The following is a 17,693-nucleotide window of genomic DNA, read 5'->3' on the forward strand; positions in this document are numbered from 1 at the left end:
GTAGTCAAATATCTAATTTCCTCCAGCGATTGGAAACAAATCTATTGTCTGGGATGAAAGAGTCCACTGAATACATTCATGAGAATGAATAAGCATAATCGGCTATTCTGCTCTGTATAGCGATAGTCATTTAACTGCACTGGCTCGCTAAGCACTTAAAAATACTATACAAATCTACACAAAAAGACGAGACAAGTTAAGAAAAAGAAAAAGAAATGTAAAAAATGGACAAATAAAAAACGGACACAAAGCAAAGAAAGGAATATAATTGAAAGAGCTAATGTTTAAGAAACTCAAGGTAAAGGGTAAGAAGTGATAGGTTGTGACTTGGTCATTGAATTACTGTATTATTATTTTAAAAGGCAATTGTAATGATCTATGTCAAAGCTTTTTGAATTGAACAGAGGGAATTCATAGTCACCCAGTCTCAGCCATTGACCTCATTGTAACACCAGGGACGTGTCTGAAAACATGACTAGCTGTCAAATCCTTGCTTCCTCTGTCCTTGTTTCCTCCACTCCAGGCCTTTCTCCCAAAGTGCATTGGAGGATGGAGGAAGCAGGATTTTTTGACAGCTAGTAAGGTTTTTAGACACAACCCAGCTGTCGTCGACTCCAACCGTAGATATACAATTATTTATGTAATAAAGTTGTTCTATTTCTATGACTACAACGCACCTGCAATGATGTCCTCAGGGATCTTGGCAATGTAGGATGGCTTGCTGAACTTTGGTGGGTTGTCATTTTCATCCTAAGGTGAGAATGTGAGCAGAGAAAATAGACTAAGTCTTCACAATCACATGAACAGTAAATAGACCTTACTTAAACAATAAATAAACACATCGTGATATGTAGCATGTTTCTTTGAGTGTAAATGTATGGGAAGCATGACAGTCTCTTGCTTAGTAGTAGTATAATGTTGTTGATATATTTATAGCCCGTTTTCAAGGGGTCTGTAGGGATAATAATGGAATAGTAAGTTTGTCCAACAATGGATATTAAGGCTGTGACATTTCTCTGTTTCATTATTATGGTTCTGATTACCAACATATCGTACCAGCAGGGTTTTAGACATCCAGCGTACAGTGTGTGTGTGTGTGTGTGTGTGTGTGTGTGTGTGTGTGTGTGTGTGTGTGTGTGTGTGTAGGTACAGTTGAAGTCGGAAGTTTACATACACCTTAGCCAAATACATTTAAACTCAGTTTTCACAATTCCTGACATTTAATCCTAGTAAAAAATCCCTGTTTTAGGTCAGTTAGGATCACCACTTTATTTTAAGAATGTGAAATGTCAGAATAAAAGGAGAGAATATGATTCATTTTAGTTTTTAATTCTTTCATCACATTCCCAGTGGGTCAGAAGTTTACATACACTCAATTAGTATTTAGTAGCATTGTCTTTAAATTGTTTAATAGCCTTCCACAAGATTCCCACAATACGTTGGGTGAATTTTGGCCCATTCCTCCTGACAGAGCTGGTGTAACTGACCTCCTTGTTCGCACATGCTTTTTCAGTTCTGCCTAATTTTTTAAAAATATATGATTGAGGTCAGGGCTTTGTGATGGCCACTCCAAAACCTTGACCTTGTTGTCCTTAAGCCATTTTGCCACAACTTTGGAAGTATGCTTGGGGTTATTGTTCATTTGGAAGACCCATTTGCGACCAAGCTTTAACCTGACTGATGTCTTGGTGCATGTACACTTCTGACCCACTAAAATTGTGATACAGTGAATTATAAATGAAATAATCTGTCTGTAAACAATTGTTGGAAAAATGACTTGTGTCATGCTCAAAGTAGATGTCCTAACCGTCTTGCCAAAACTATAGTTTGGCAATTGGGCAAGCTATTTATCCAAAAGTGAAAATTCTGCCCCCTAGCTTCAAGAGGTTAACCTTTTGAAGAGGTTAACCTTTTGGATAAATAGCGTGCCCAATTTCAACGTCCTGCTACTCATGCCAATAATATAAGTTATGCATATTATTCATGGATTTGGATAGAAAACACTCTGAAGTTTCTAAAACTGTTTGAATCATGTCTGTGAGTATAACAAAACTTATGTAGCAGGCAAAACCCTGAGGACTAACTGTTCAGAAACATTTTTTCCCCCCTCCCTGTTCCCTGTATTGTCTTTGCCATGGGATATTTCATAGGAACCTATTTCCAGTTCCTACCGCTTCCACTGGATGTCGCCAGTCTTTGGAATTTGGTTGAGGTTATTCCTTTGTGCAATGAAGAAGTAGGCCAACTCGGAACTGGGGACACTTTTGTGAGTTGCGCAAGACGTGAAAAGCAGCGCTGGTTTGTTTTCTTTCCTGTATTGAATACAGATTGCCCCGTCTACAATTTGATCGATTATTAACGTTTAAAAATACCTAACGTTGTATTACAAAAGTAGTTTGAAATATTTTGGCAAAGTTTATAGGCAACTTTTGAAATATTTTGTAGTGACGTTGCGTTTTTGTAAGCTGTTTTTTTCTGCATCAAACGTGCTTTATAAATGGACATGTTTCTCTATGTAAGGATGTACTGAGAATGTTAAACCTTTTAAGGATCGTACCCTTTTCTTCCATTTTCACCTAAAACATCATACCCAAATCTAACTGCCAGTAGCTCAGGACCTGAAGCAATGATAAGCACATTCTTGAAAGACTTTGAAATTTGTGGAAATGTGAAATTTATGTAGGAGAATATAACACATTAGATCTGGTAAAAGATAATACAAACCAAAAAACATGTTTTTTTAATTTTTTTAAATGCAAGATGAAGGCCATACTTTCAGAAATGAGTCTAGGTGTAAGTTAGATTTTCGCCAAAAGATGGCAGCAGTGTGCGGGCAAAGTTTCAGACTCATCCAGTGAAGAATTACATTTCTGCACAACATTTTGTATCAAGTCTGCCAGGAGTTTGCCCAAATGTGCTGAATTGCCCAATTGAAACATTTTCAAGTACATAACTATAGAGAACATAAAAAATGCTATGGTAAAAAATATAAGTTTACACGCTACCAGGGATATCATACATGATGGATCATTAGCTTATCCACTAACTTTCACACATGGCCAGGCGGGGTGGGTGTGGAGCCAGAGACAGCAGAGGGGTCAAACTGTAGATCCAAGTTCCTACATTTGAACATAAAAATAGATCTATGTCGGCTCTGCCTATCATTGTGAATCAGAATTCACCAAGTGGTGGATTGGTCACCCACTAATAGGGAACGTGAGCTGGGTTTAGACCATCGTGAGACAACATAGTTTTACCCTGGGACCCTCAGGTTGACAAATCAGAGCAAGATTACTGAATGTAATGTCACCTACCTTCAGAGGTGAATATATCAAACCAGTTGCCGTGATAAGTTTTTTTGTTGTTGTGCACTCTCCTCAAGCAATAGCATGACATTTTTTTTTCACTGCAATAGCTACTGTTGATTGGACACTGCAGTTAGATTAACAATAATTTAACCTTTCTGCCCATATACGACATGTCTATGTACTGGGAAGTTGGCTGTTGTATACAATGTCATTCTAGTCACATTAGCGCACGTTAGCAACAACCGTCCCGTTTAGGGACACCCATCCCATAGAGTTTAAAAATGGTAAATTCAAGTAACTTCCTGAATTGACTAACTTCCATTCGAATTGAACCCAATCCTGGTACATGAGTTTTGGATGAAACTATTAGAAAGCATAAAGGGGGGTGATGTACTGACAAACAGCTCCACGGTGACAGAGACACTGCTGTTGAGGGCTGGGTTCCCCCCGTCTTTGGCCATCACAGTCAGGTAGATCAGTCCTTCAGGGACCATCTCGTAGTCCAGTGGGCTGTTCACAATGATCACTGAGGAGAGGAGAGGGGAGGAGAGACAAGAGAGGGAGAGCTTGGCGAGAGAAGAGTGCTGAGGACGTGTGTGATGCTAAGGACTGTAGAGCCAGCAGGGTTTACAGCAGGAGTATGACATAACACAGCAACTTTATATTCTAGTTAGGCCTACATACAAAATATGTACAGTACTTAGTGTAAAAATTGCTAATAATGTCAATAGCCAAAAATCACAATGAATGTGTATTATGTTAAGACAATAAGTTCCTTTGTATCATGTAAAGCCTTACTCAAAGGTTTTGAGGTTACTCAAAAGAAGCATCATTTCAATATGTTTGTGCATGTGTGTGTGTTTATTTGTGTGTATGCTGACCTGCGTAGCCCTCCACCATGATAATTCTGAAGTAACTACGGAATACAGATGCTGATGTGATGGTGTAGGTCAGGAAGTTGTTAGGGGGAGAGTCTTCATCTGTAGCCTGAGAAAGAAAGAGAGTGATTAGTTATAACTTTTCATTTTATTTTATTACAATGTGTATAACTCAAGTGCAGTTGCAACATTGAAGCCTTTGCAATATTTACTCAATGTTTATCATGCCAATAAAGCAATTTGTATATGAATTTGACTGAGCGAGAAGGGGGGGGGGGGGGGGGGGGTTAGGAAGGGAGAGAGAGTGACTGACTTAGTGAGTGAGTGAGTCGGAGATAATATCTCTCGGAAGACCTGAGCTCTAGGACCATGCCTCAGGACTACCTGGCATGATGACTCCTTTCTGTCCCCAGTCCACCTGGCCGTGCTGCTGCTCCAGTTTCAACTGTTCTGCCTGCGGCTATGGAACCCTGACCTGTTCACCAGACGTTCTACCTGTCTCAGACCTGCTGTTTTCAACTCTCTAGAGACAGCAGGAGCGGTAGAGAAACTCTCAATGATTGGCTATGAAAAGCCAACTGACATTTACTCCTGAGGTGCTGACTTGTTGCACCCTCGACAACTACTGTGATTATTATTATTTGACCATGCTGGTCATTTATGAACATTTGAACATCTTGGCCATGTTCTGTTATAATCTCCACCCGGCACAGCCAGAAGAGGACACCCGGCCACCCCTCATAGCCTGGTTCCTCTCTAGGTTTATTCCTAGGTTTTAGCCTTTCTAGGGAGTTTTTCCTAGCCTCCGTGCTTCTACACTTGCATTGCTTGCTGTTTGGGGTTTTTAGACTGGGTTTCTGTACAGCACTTTGATATATCAGCTGATGTAAGAAGGGCTATATAAATACATTTGATTTGATAATGTGATTTCACATGGATGAGACAGACAGTGAGTATGAGTATGGATGCCCAGATGCTACAGTACAGTGTTACAGTGTTGGAACCTGTGGATAAGACATCAGGCTGTGAGCCAGTCAGTGTGTAATTGGACAGATTAGAACCAACGCCCAGTGTTAATATTGGGTGAACACAGCAAACAGGGAACAGACAGAAGAGTGTGTGTGTGTGTGTGTGTGTGTGTGTGTGTCCAATTCTAGGTTAATCGACACAACAATAACAGAACTACATCTGACATACATCTGATAAAGCATTAATCATGAGGCAGTGAGAGTCATTGGAGATTCCTAGGGAATCAATATGGGTTGGACATGTTGACAAATGCTGACTTGGGAACATGTGCAAAAATGGTATGATTATGTACAGATTTTATTGGTAACTTCTCTCACTGGAAAGTGCTACACTTGTCTCTCTCAATTTAATTCAATTTTCTCTCTATATCTCTTTCTCTAACATGATCACCTTCGCTTTCCTCTCTCGCTCTCTCTTTCTATCTCTCTTCAAATACTTTATGATAAGGCATTCACTCTCCAACCAACTGAGAAGAGAGAAAGATAAACAAAGAGAAGGGAAAGAGGGAAGAAGATGGGTAAAAGAAGAAAGGTAGAGGAAAGGAGAGGCGGAAGCGTGGAAAAAGAGACTGGAAGGCATGAGATGTGGGAGGCAAAGGCAAAGCACTGTTGTAGAGAGAAAGAGACAGGGAGAGACAGTTCCCCCTTCCCCATAATTTCTCTCCCTCCGTTCCTTTCTCTTTTGGCTTCACACTACCCCTTCTTCTCTCGCTCTCTGTCTCTTTTTCCAGGGTGCGTTCTCATAGCATGTGCAGAACAGCTGGCAGGCATATTCACGGTCATTTTCAACCTCTCTTTTGCCCAGTATATAATCTCCACTTATGTGTCTTTTTGTCAAGCAAAACTTTTTGTGGAAGGTACTGCGCAGACCCCCTAGCTATACTTGTGCACATGACAGTAAAACTTGATACTCTTACTCTTTCGCTCCACTTTACCTTCCTCTTTTGGCTGCACAGTACCCCTCTCTCTCTCTCTCATATTTCCTCCCTCCTTCTCTCCCTCCCTCCTTCCCTTCTTCTTTTGGCTCCAGTGTTTTCAGAGGCTTGGGAGTCCGGTCCTTGGCAAAACCAGAATTGCTGACACACTTTATGCTTGCTGGTTTCCCTTTTTCTCTTAGGCATTGTCACGTTCTGACCTTTTCTTTCCTTTGTTTTGTATTTATTTAGTATGGTCAGGGCGTGAGTTGGGTGGGCAGTCTATGTTTGATTTTCTATGATTTGGGATTTCTATGTTTCGGCCTAGTATGGTTCTCAATCAGAGGCGGGTGTCATTAGTTGTCTCTGATTGAGAATCATACTTAGGTAGCCTGGGTTGCACTGTTTGTTTGTGGGTGATTGTCTATGTTGATTGCTTGTTTCAGCGCAGTTTGCATTAGCGTCACGGTTGTTCGTTCGTTTATTGTCTTTGTATAGGGTTTCAGTGTTCAGTGTTTTCTGTATTAAAATAAATGATGAACACATACCACGCCGCATTTTGGTCCTCTGATCCATTTCGCCTCTCCTCTTCAGATGAAGAGGAGGACGCCCGTGACAGAATCACCCACCAACCAAGGACCAAGCGGCGTGGTAAAAGACAGCGACGACAGCAGCAGCAGCAGCAACAACAGCGGCCGGTATCACAGGACTCCTGGACATGGGAGGAGATACTGAACGGAGAGGGACCCTGGGCACAGGCTGGGGAATATCGCCGCCCCAAAGCAGAGCTGAGCGGCGGCGATATGAGGAGGCAGCACGGCAGTGCGACAGGTACGAGAGACAGCCCCCAAATTTTTTTTTGGGGGGGGCACATGAGGTGTGGAGCTAAGCCAGGTAGCAGACCTGAGCTCACTCCTCGTGCTTATTATAAGCAGCGCGTTACTGGTCAGGCACCGTGTTATGCGGTTAAGCGCACGGTGTCGCCAGTACGTGTCCATAGCCCGGTGCGCTATAGGACAGCCCCCCGAGAGTGTCATGTGAGTGCGGGCATCGAGCCAGGGCGTATGGTGCCTGCTCAGCGGGTCTGGTCGCCGGTACGCAGTTTTGGTCCAGGGTATCCTGCGCCGGCTCTGCGTGCTGTGTCTCCGGGGCGCTGGGAGGGTGCAGTGCGTCCTCTGCCTGCGCTCCGCTTGTGCCGGGCAAATGTGGGAATAGAGCTTAAGGGAGACGTGCGTGTAGTAAGCACTAGATCTCCCGTGCTTACCCACAGCTCGGTTCAACCTGTGCCTGCACTCTGGAGGGTCCGGGCTAAAGTAGTTGTCCAGCCTGGGGAAGTGGTGCCAAGGTTGTGCACCAGAGCTCCAGTGCTCCCCCACAGCCCGGTCCTTCAGGTGCCTCCTCCTAACACCAAGCCTCCTGAAGGTCTCCCCAGCCTGGTGGTTCTTGTGGCAGCCCCACGCACCAGGCTGTCTCTCTGTCTCCTCCCTGCAGGTGGTCCTGTCTGTCCGGCGCTGCTGCCGGAGTCTCCCGCCTGTCCGGCGCTGCTGCCGGAGTCTCCCGCCTGTCCGGCGCTGCTGCCGGAGTCTCCCGCCTGTCCGGCGCTGCTGCCGGAGTCTCCCGCCTGTCCGGCGCTGCTGCCGGAGTCTGAGGCGCCAGAGCCCCTCTGTCCCGAGCAGCCGCCCCTCTGTCCCGAGCTGCCCCTCTGTCCATTGAGAAGAGTTGCCATGGTTAGGAAGCCACGGAGGCGGACAATGAGGCAGACTAAGACAATGGCGAAGTGGGGTCCGCGTCCCGCGCCAGAGCCGCCACTGCGGACAGACGCCGGGGGGGGGGGGGGTGTACTGTCACGTTTTATTTCCTTCGTTTTGTATTTATTTAGCATGGTCAGGGCGTGAGTTGGGTGGGCAGTCTATGTTTGATTTTCTATGATTTGGGATTTCTATGTTTCGGCCTAGTATGGTTCTCAATCAGAGGCAGGTGTCATTAGTTGTCTCTGATTGAGAATAATACTTAGGTAGCCTGGGCTGCAACGTTTGTTTGTGGGTGATTGTCTATGTTGATTGCTTGTTTCAGCGCAGTTTGCATTAGCTTCACGGTTGTTAGTTCGTTTATTGTTTTTGTATAGGGTTTCAGTGTTTTCTGTATTAAAATAAATGATGAACACATACCACGCCGCATTTTGGTCCTCCGATCCATCTCTCCTCTCCTCTTCAGATGAGGACGCCCGTGACAGGCATCCTATTAATAACCAGTGTGTTTAAGGTTAGCTCTGTCTAATCAAACACAGCAAGTCGAGCGTTCAGTTCCCGATCACACACACACACCCACACACGCATGGACACACGCAAGCACGCACACACATGGCAAATAAAGCATGGCAGGAGACCCGGTGACATGCCGAGCAGTATAGAGCCAAGTCAGGATCAAATGGCCAATAATTGGCTTTGTATGCATCCAAAATGGCACCCTATCCCCTATATAGTGCACTCCTTTTGACAAGGGTCAAATGGAGTACACAAATAGGGAATATGGTGCCATTTGGGAAGCAAGCTTTCTCTCCAGGGGGGTTAAGAGGAAACGCAGAGCCATCAGTTACTATTACTCCCCCTGACCTCTGACCTAACTGGAAACCTGACTAATGGGGGCTGTAGAGAGATGGCGGTACAGGAAGACAGAGTGGATAGCAGAGAGGGTGATGCAGACAGAGGTGTGTAACACACACAGTGACACACGTTTGTGTGGCTATTGCTCGCCTGAGGTATAGTATCTCATAAGCTGTAGACCACACTATCTACCTAGTGAGTTTTCATCTGTATTTTTCATAGCTGTTCACATACCACCACAGTCAGAGGCTGGCACTAAGACAGCATTGAATGAGCTGTATTCCACCATAAGCAAACAATAAAATGCTCACCCAGAGGTGGGGCTCCTAGTAGCTGGGGAATTTAAAGCAGGGAAACTTAAATCCGTTTTACCAAATTTCTCTGGACCACCTATACTCCACACACAGATGCATACCAACTCTCCTTCACCCTCCATTTGGCAAATCTGACTATAGTTCTATCCTCCTGATTCCTGCTTACAAGCAAAAATGACAGCAGGAAGCACCAGTGACTAGATCAATAAAAAAGTGGTCAGATGAAGCAGATGCTAAGCTACAGGACTGTTTTGCTAGCAAAGACTGGAATATGTTCCGGGATACCTCCGATGGCATTGAGGAGTACACCACATCAGTCATTGGCTTCATAAATAAGTGTATCGATGACGTCATCCCCATTGTGACCGTATGTACATTCCCCAACCAGAAGCCATGGATTATAGGCAGCATCCGTAAGGAGTTAATGGCTAGACCTGCCGCTATCAAAGAGCAGGACTCTTTCCTGGAAGCTTATAAGAAATCCCGCTATGCCCTCTGATGAACCATCAAACAGGCAAAGCATCAATACAGGACTAAGATGGAATCATACTACACCGGATCTGACGCTCGTCAGATGTGGCAGGGCTTGCAAACCATTACTGACTACAAAGGGAAGCACAGCCCAAGCTGCCCAAGTGACACAAGTCAACCAGATGAGCTAAACTACTTCTATGCTTGTTTCGAGGCAAATAACACTGAAACATGTATGAGAGCACCAGATGTTCTGGAAGACTGTGTGATCAAGGTCTCCGTAGCCGATGTGAGTAAGACCTTTAACCTCTCTGGGATATGTGGGATGCAGAGCGCCAAATTCAAATAAATTACTATAAAAATCTAACTTTCATGAAATCACACATGCAAGATAGCAAATTAAAGCTATAGTTGTTGTGAATCAAGCCAACATGTCAGATTACAAAAAGGCTTTTCGGCGAAACATAGAGAGAGAAGCATATTTCAACCCTGCAGGCGCGACACAAAAAGCAGAAATAAAAATATAATTCATGCCTTACCTTTGATGAGCTTATTTTGTTGGCACTCCAATATTTACCATAAACATCACAATTGGTCCTTTTGTTCGATTAATTTCGTCGATATATATCCAAAATGTCAATTTATTTGGCGTGTTTGATCCAGAAAAACCTGTAAACTTACCTGTAAACTTTGCCAAAACATTTCAAACTACTTTTGTAATACAACTTTAGGTATTTTTTTAATGTAAATAATTGATAAAATTGAAGACGGGATGATCTGTGTTTACAACAGGAGGAAAACAAACTGTAGCATGCTTTCAGGTCACGCGCCTCTATCTAACAGTACACTTCAAGTTACCCTCATTCAAGATGGCCGTACTTCTTCATTACACAAAGGAAAAATCTCAACCAATTTCTAAAGACTGGTGACATCCAGTGGAAGCGGTAGGAACTGCAAAGAAGGTCCCTTAGAAATCTGGATTCCCAATGAAACCCATTGAAAAGAGAGTGACTTCAAAAAAAAAAAATCTGAATGGTGTGTCCTCTGTGTTTCGCCTGCTAAATAATAATAAATAAACTTATACTCACAGACATGATTCAAACAGTTTTAGAAACTTCAGAGTGTTTTCTATTCAAATCTACTAATAATATATTATCTTCTGGGGATGGGTAGGCAGTTGAATTTGGGCACGCATTTCATCTGGACGTGAAAATACTGCCCCCTGTCACCAAGAAGTTAAACAGGTCAACATTCACAAGGCCGCAGTGCCAGACGGATTACCAGACGTGTACTGCGAGCATGCGCTGAACAACTGGCAAGTGTCTTCACTGACATTTTCAACCTCTCCCTGTCTGAGTATATTATACCAACATGTTTTAAGCAGACCACCATAATTCCTGTGCCCAAGAACACTAAGGTAACTGGCCTAAATGACTAACGTCTGTAGCCATGAAGTTCTTTGAAAGGCTGGCCATGGCTCACATCAACACCATTATCCCAGAAGCCCTAGACCGAATCCAAATTGCACATCGCCCCAACAGATCCACAGATGATGCAATCTCTATTGCACTCCACACTGCCCTTTCCCACCTGGACAAAAGGAGAATGCTATTCATTGACTACAGCTCAGCAGTCAACACAATAGTGCCCTTAAAGTTCATCACTAAGCTAAGGACCCTGGGACTAAACACATCGCACTGCAACTGGATCCTGGGCTTCCTGACAGGTCGCGCCCAGGTGGTAAGGGTAGGTAACAACGCATCCGCCACGCTGATCTTCAACACAGGGGCCCCTCAGGCGTGTGTGCTCAGTCCCCTCCTGTACTCCCTTTTCACTCATGACTGAACGGACTCCAACACCTTCGTTGAATTTGCCGACAACACAGTGGTAGGCCTGATCACCGATGATGAAAATACAGTCTTTAGGGAGGATGTCAGAGACCTGGCCGTGTGGTGCCAGGACAACAACCTATCCCTCAACATGATCAAGACAAATGAGATGATTGTGGATGACATGAAAAAGAGGACCGAGCATAGCCCCATTCTCATTGAAGGGGCTGCAGTGGAGCAGGTTGAGAGCTTCAAGTTCCTTGGTGTCCACATCACCAACAAACTAACATAGTCCAAGCATGCCAAGACTGTCGTGAAGAGGGCACGACGACACCTATTCCCCCTCAGGAGACTGAAAAGATTTGGCATGGGTCCTCAGATCCTCAAAACGTTCTGCAGCTGCACCATCGAGAGCATCCTGACTGGTTGCATCACTGCCTGGTATGGCAACTGCTCAGCCTCCGACCGCAAGGCACTACAGAGGGTAGTGCGAACGGCCCAGTGCATCACTGGGGCCAAGCTTCCAGGACCTCTATACCAGGCAGTGTCAGAGGATGGGTCTAAAAATTGTCAAAGACTCCAGCCACCCTAGTCATAGACTGTTCTCTCTCTTACCGCACGGCAAGCGGTAAGTCTAGGTCGAAGAGTCTTCTAAACAGCTTCTACCCATAAGCCATAAGACTCCTGAACATCTAATCAAATGGCTACCCAGAGTATTTGGATTGCTCCCCCCTCCCCCTCTTTACACCGCTGCTCCTCTCTGATGTGGTCATCTATGCATAGTCACTTCAATAACACTACCTACATGTACATACTACCTCAACTAACCGGTGCCCCCGTACATTGGCTCTGTACCCCCCTGTATATAGTCTCACTATTGTTGTTTTACTGCTGCTCTTTCATTACTTGTTACTTTTATCTCTTATTCTTGTCCTTATTTTTTGAAATTGCGTTGTTGGTTGGGGGCTCATAAGAAAGCATTTCACTGTAAGGTCCACCACTGTTGTATTCAGCGCATGTGACTAATACAATTGGATTTGATGTGTACATGCACACATGCACACGTGCAGGCAGCCACCCATGCACACACACACACACACCAATACAAACACAAAGACAAACACACATGCACACAGACACAGACCACTTAAACTGTAAGTAAAATTGAAGAGGGCAATCAGCATGGGTGAAAGATTAAGAAAGAATTGACATCAAAGTCAACTTGATATGGAGCTCAAGAGGTATCCTTTGGTATCACAACCTAAACCTCATCCCATCATGAAGTGCTTTGAAATGCTGGTTATGGCACACATCAACTCCATCATCCCAGACACACTGGACCCATTCCAATTTGCATACCGCCCCAACAGATCCATAGACAACGTTCTACACTGCCCTCACCCACCTAGATAAGAAGCATACCTACGTGAGAATGATGTTCATTGTCTACAGCTCAGCTTTCAACACCATAGTCCCCTCCTAGGTTGTCACCAAGCCTGGGACCCTGGGACTGAAAACCTCCCTCTGCAACTGGATCCTGGACTTCCTGATAGGCCGACCCCAGGTGGTGAGGGTAGGCAACATCACCTCCGCCACACTGACCCTCAACACAGGGGGTGTGCTTAGTCCCTTCCTGTACTCCCTGTTCACCAATGACTACATGGCCAGGCATGACGCCAACACCATCATCAAGTTTGCTGACGACACGACAGTGGGAGGCCTGATCACTGGCGATGATGAGACAGCCTAAAGGGAGGAGGTCAGTGACCTGGAAGTGTGGTGCCAGGACAACAACCTCTCCCTAAGAGGGAGTAGGTAAGACCAACAAGATGATTGTGGACTACAGGAAATGGGGGGGTGAGCATGCCCTCATCCACAACGACGGGGCTGCATTGGAGTGGGTCAACAGCTTCTAGTTCCTCGGTGTCCAAATCACTAAGGACTTAAATTAGTCCACACACAAGCAACGCTCTTCTGCCCTGGTGTGTGTGCGTATTTGTGTCTGTCTGTCTGTCTGTCTATGTGTGTGTGTGTGTGTGTGTGTTTGTATGTGTGTGTGTTCTAACTTACCCTGACTCGGGCCACCTGCTGTGTGGTCTGTTCATTCTCTCTCAGCGAACCCATGTAGACCTCCTTCTGAAAGAGTGGTGTGTTGTCGTTGACATCCAGCACATTGACCCTCAGCCTGCCCGTGGTCTCTTCTCCACCCCCATCCCGGGCCAGCACGGTCAGGGTGAACCGACGCATCAGCTCGTAGTCCAGATTTCCCCTCAGGCTCACCCATCCCGTCTCAGCGTCCAACAAAAACCTGGGTGAGGGGCATGTGACAGGACAATAAGAAACTCCATCACTCAACAGATGAGACTTATTTCATTAGAATACTTTTTAATCATGCATATTGATTGAGAAAAGGTGGGACAGTTAATTTATATGGTGTCTTAGTCAGTGTATTTAGGTGTGTCTTACTGGTCAGGCTCGTCACTGAAGTAGTACCGCACGGCCCCAAATGTGCCAAAGTCACCGTCTATGGCCTGAGGAGAGGGGAGAAAATTTAATTATTTAATGTTTGTATGTGTGTATGTAGATTGTAGCGAGAGGAAAGGGGCAAGGTACCAGCAGTCTTTGGGTGACAGTGACACTCTACAGTACACCATTTAAAAACCCTAGGCTGAATCCAAAATGGCACCCTATACCCTATATAGTGCACTACTTTTGGCCAGAGCCTTATATGGCAAAGTGGAGCGCTATAAATGGAATGGGGTGCCATTTGACTGAGGTATTGTATTCCCTTAAAACAAGTTGAAGAACAATAAATAAAGTGCAAATCACATTCTGGTGAAGCAGCTGTGAATGCAATAAAATACATAAAACATCAGAATAAAAACAGCATGGTTTAGTTTGGTCATCCTTCCCTGACTGATATCTGTATTCTTTAAAGCTACAGTCTCGAGGCTGTAAACGCGCCAAAGGTGCTTCAACAAAGTACTGATTAAGGGTTTGAATACTTATTTAAATGTGATATTTGCAAAAATGTCTAAAAACCTGTTTTGCCTTGAAATTATGGGGTATTGTGTGTAGATTGATGAGGGGAAAAAACGGTGCAGTTGCCGTACCAGACTGTGATACAGCCTGACAGCATGCTCTCGATTGTGCATCTGTATAAGTTTGTCAGAGTTTTGGGTTAGAAGCCAATTTCTTCATTCTCCTGAGGTTGAAGAGACTCTGTTGCACCTTCTTCACCACACTGTCTGTGTGGGTGGACCATTTCAGTTTGTCTGTGATGTGTTTGCAGAGGAAAATATAACGTTCCACCTTCTCCACTGTCCCTTCGATGTGGATAGTGGGTGCTCCCTCTGCTGTTTTCTGAAGTCCATGATGATCTCCTTTAATTTGTTGATGTTGACTGAGAGGTTGTTTTCCTGACACCACACTCTGTGTGCCCTCACCTCCTCCCTGTAGGCTGTCTCATCGTTGTTGGTAATCAAGCCCACTACTGTTGTGTCATCTGCAAACTTGATGATTGAGTTGGAGGCATGCGTGGCCACGCCGTCGTGGGTGAACAGGGAGTACAGGAGGGGGCTGAGCACGCACACTTGTGGGGCCCCAGGGTTGAGGATCAGCGAAGTGGAGATGTTGTTTCCTACCTTCACCACCTGGGGACGGCCCAGGACCCAATTGCACAGGGCCTCCAGCTTGATGATGAGCTTGGAGTCTACTATGGTGTGCTATGGGGGTGAGCTGTAGTCAATGAACAGCATTCTTACATTATTTTTGTCCAGATGGGATAGGGCAGTGTGCAGTAAAATGGTGATTGCCTTGTCTGCGGAACTGTTGGGGCGGTATGCAAACTGATGTGGGTCTAGTGTGGCCGGTATGGTGGAGGTGATATGATCCTTGACTAGTCTCTCAAATGATTTCATGACGACAGAAGTGAGTGCTACCGGGCGGTAGTAATTTAGTTCAGTTATATTTGCCTTCTTGGGCACAGGAACATTGGCAGCCAGGGGCGGAAGGTAGCCTAGAGGTTAGAGCGTTGGGTCAGTAACCGAAAGGTTGCTGGATTGAATCCTCAAGCTGACAAGGTAAAAATGTGTCGTTCTGCCCCTGAACAAGGCAGTTAACCCACTGTTCCCTGGTAGGCTGTCATTGTAAATAAGAATTTGTACTTAACTGACTTACCTAGTCAAATAAATGTTCAATAAAATTTTTTTATATAATAATCTTGAAGCATGTGGGGACTGGGATAGGGAGCAATTGAATATGTCTGTAAACTGGTCTACGTATGCTCTAAAGACGCGGCTTGCGATGCAGTCTGGGCCAGCAGCCTTATGGTTGTTAACACATTTAAATGTTTTACTCACGGCGGCCATGGAGAAGGGGGGGGAACTGAGTCCTTGTTAGCGGGCCACGCTGATGGCACTGTATTTTCAAAGTGGGAAATGAAGGTGTTTAGTTTGTCTAGAAGCGTGACGTCGGTGTCCGTGATGTGGCTGGTTTTCTTTTTGTAGTTCATGATTTCCTGTAGACCATGCCACATACTGTATGTCTTGTGTCTGAGCTGTTGAATTGCGACTCCACCTTGTCCCTGTTCCGGCATTCTGCTTGTTTGATTGCCTTTCTGAGGGAATAACTACACTGTTTATGTTCAGTCATATTCCTAGACCTCTTTTCATAGTTAAATGCGGTGGTTTGCGCATTCAGTTTCAATGCCACCATCCATCCACGGTTTCTGGTTAGGGTAGGTTTTATTAGTCACAGTGGGTAGAACATGTCCAACGCACTTTTTTATAAACTCCCTCACAGAGTCAGCATATAGGTCGATGTTGTTCTCTGAGGCTAATCAGAACATTTTGCAGTCCGCGTGATCGAAACAATCGTAAAGTGTGGCTTCCGGTTGGTCAGAACAGCGTTGAATGGTTCTCGTCACTGGTACATCCCGTTTGAGTTTCTGCCTATATAACGGTAGGAGCAAGATGGCTTCGTGGTTGGATTTGCCAAAAGGAGGGTGGAGGAGGGCTTTGTATGCATCGCGGAAGTTAGAGTAGCAGTGCTCGAGTGTATTACCCCTGCGCGTAGTGTAATCAATATGCTGATAAAATTTGGGTAGCCTTTTTCTCAAATCTTTTTTGTTAACTTCTTGAGTGTAGGGGGCAGGATTTTCATTTTTGGCAAAATAAAACATACCCATTTGAAACTGCCTATTTCTCAGGCCCAGAAAGTAGAATATGCATATAATTGTCAGATTATGATAGAAAACACTCTAAAGTTTCCAAAACTGTCAAAATATTGTCTGTGAGTATAACAGAACTGATATTGCAGGCGAAATGAGGAATGAGGAAAATCCAACTAGGAAGTGCTGTTTTTCCTGAAAGCTCTCTGTTCCATTGGATGCCTTGCCTATATTTAAAGGGATATCAACCAGATTCCATTTCCTATGGCTTCCTCAAGGTTACAACAGTCTTTAGACATAGTTTCAGGCTAAAAATGAGCGAGAAAGATAACATTGCGTCAGTGGATAGCTGGGTGTTCGCAGAGTTTTACTTGCGCAACAGAGTGGGGCAGCCATTGTCTCTCCCTCTCCTATTGAAAAATATTTGTAATATTTTGTCTACTGAGAGAGATGTTCTTACATAAACGCTTTCGCCGAAAAGATGTATTGAAATCTGACACGGCAGGTGGATTAACAACAAGCTAAGCTATGTTTTCCTATATTGCACTTGTGATTTCATGAAAATTACATATTTTTAGTAATTGAATTTGAATTTGGCCCGCTAGCGGGTGTTGAGGAAAATGATCCCGCTAACGTGATGGGTGCATCAAGAAGTTAAAATCCCCAGCTACAGTAAATGCAGACTAAGGATAAATGGTTTCGAGTTAACATAGAGTCCAGTAAAGTTTCTTGAGGTGGAATGTACACAGCTGTGACTATAACTGACGAGATGGCCAGCATTTGATTGTAAGGAATTCTACGTCAGGTTAGGAGGAGAACTTGAGTTCCTGTATGTTGTTATGATTATGATTACACCATGAGTCGTTAATCATGAAGCACACACCCCAGCCCTTCCTCTTCCCAGAGAGGTGTTTATCTCTGTCGGCGCGATGCATGAAGAAGCAGATTCCGACAACATATCCCGAGAGAGCCATGTTTCCGTGAAACAGAGAATGTTACAATAGCTGATGTCTCTCTGGTCGTATACTCGGGAGCGGTGGGCAATGTGCACGACTACGGAGCCTGACCAGGAGGCCACTCTGTCTGCCCCTTCTGCGGCGCCATTGTTTTGGGTCGGCTACTGGGATTAGATCCATTGTCCTGGGTGGTGGTCCGAACAGAGGATCCGGTTCTGGAAA

General features: G+C 44.7%; 1 protein-coding gene across 1 annotated transcript in view; it reads right to left on the minus strand.

Moving 5' to 3' along the window:
- cdh23 (cadherin-related 23) overlaps positions 1-17,693 on the minus strand; it is a 646,476-nt gene that overhangs the window by 220,872 nt on the left and 407,911 nt on the right. Inside the window, exons 14-18 of the mRNA XM_090235114.1 lie at positions 13,812-13,876; positions 13,416-13,653; positions 4,190-4,295; positions 3,707-3,834; positions 678-750 (exon numbers count right to left, since the gene is read on the minus strand). Of these exons, the coding sequence (XP_090091240.1) occupies positions 678-750; positions 3,707-3,834; positions 4,190-4,295; positions 13,416-13,653; positions 13,812-13,876 (610 nt within the window). The remainder of the gene's footprint in view (positions 1-677; positions 751-3,706; positions 3,835-4,189; positions 4,296-13,415; positions 13,654-13,811; positions 13,877-17,693) is intronic.

The sequence above is a fragment of the Oncorhynchus mykiss genome, chromosome 1 (assembly GCF_057628025.1).
Source record: "Oncorhynchus mykiss isolate SJ-2025 chromosome 1, ASM5762802v1, whole genome shotgun sequence".
Taxonomy (NCBI): domain Eukaryota; kingdom Metazoa; phylum Chordata; class Actinopteri; order Salmoniformes; family Salmonidae; genus Oncorhynchus; species Oncorhynchus mykiss.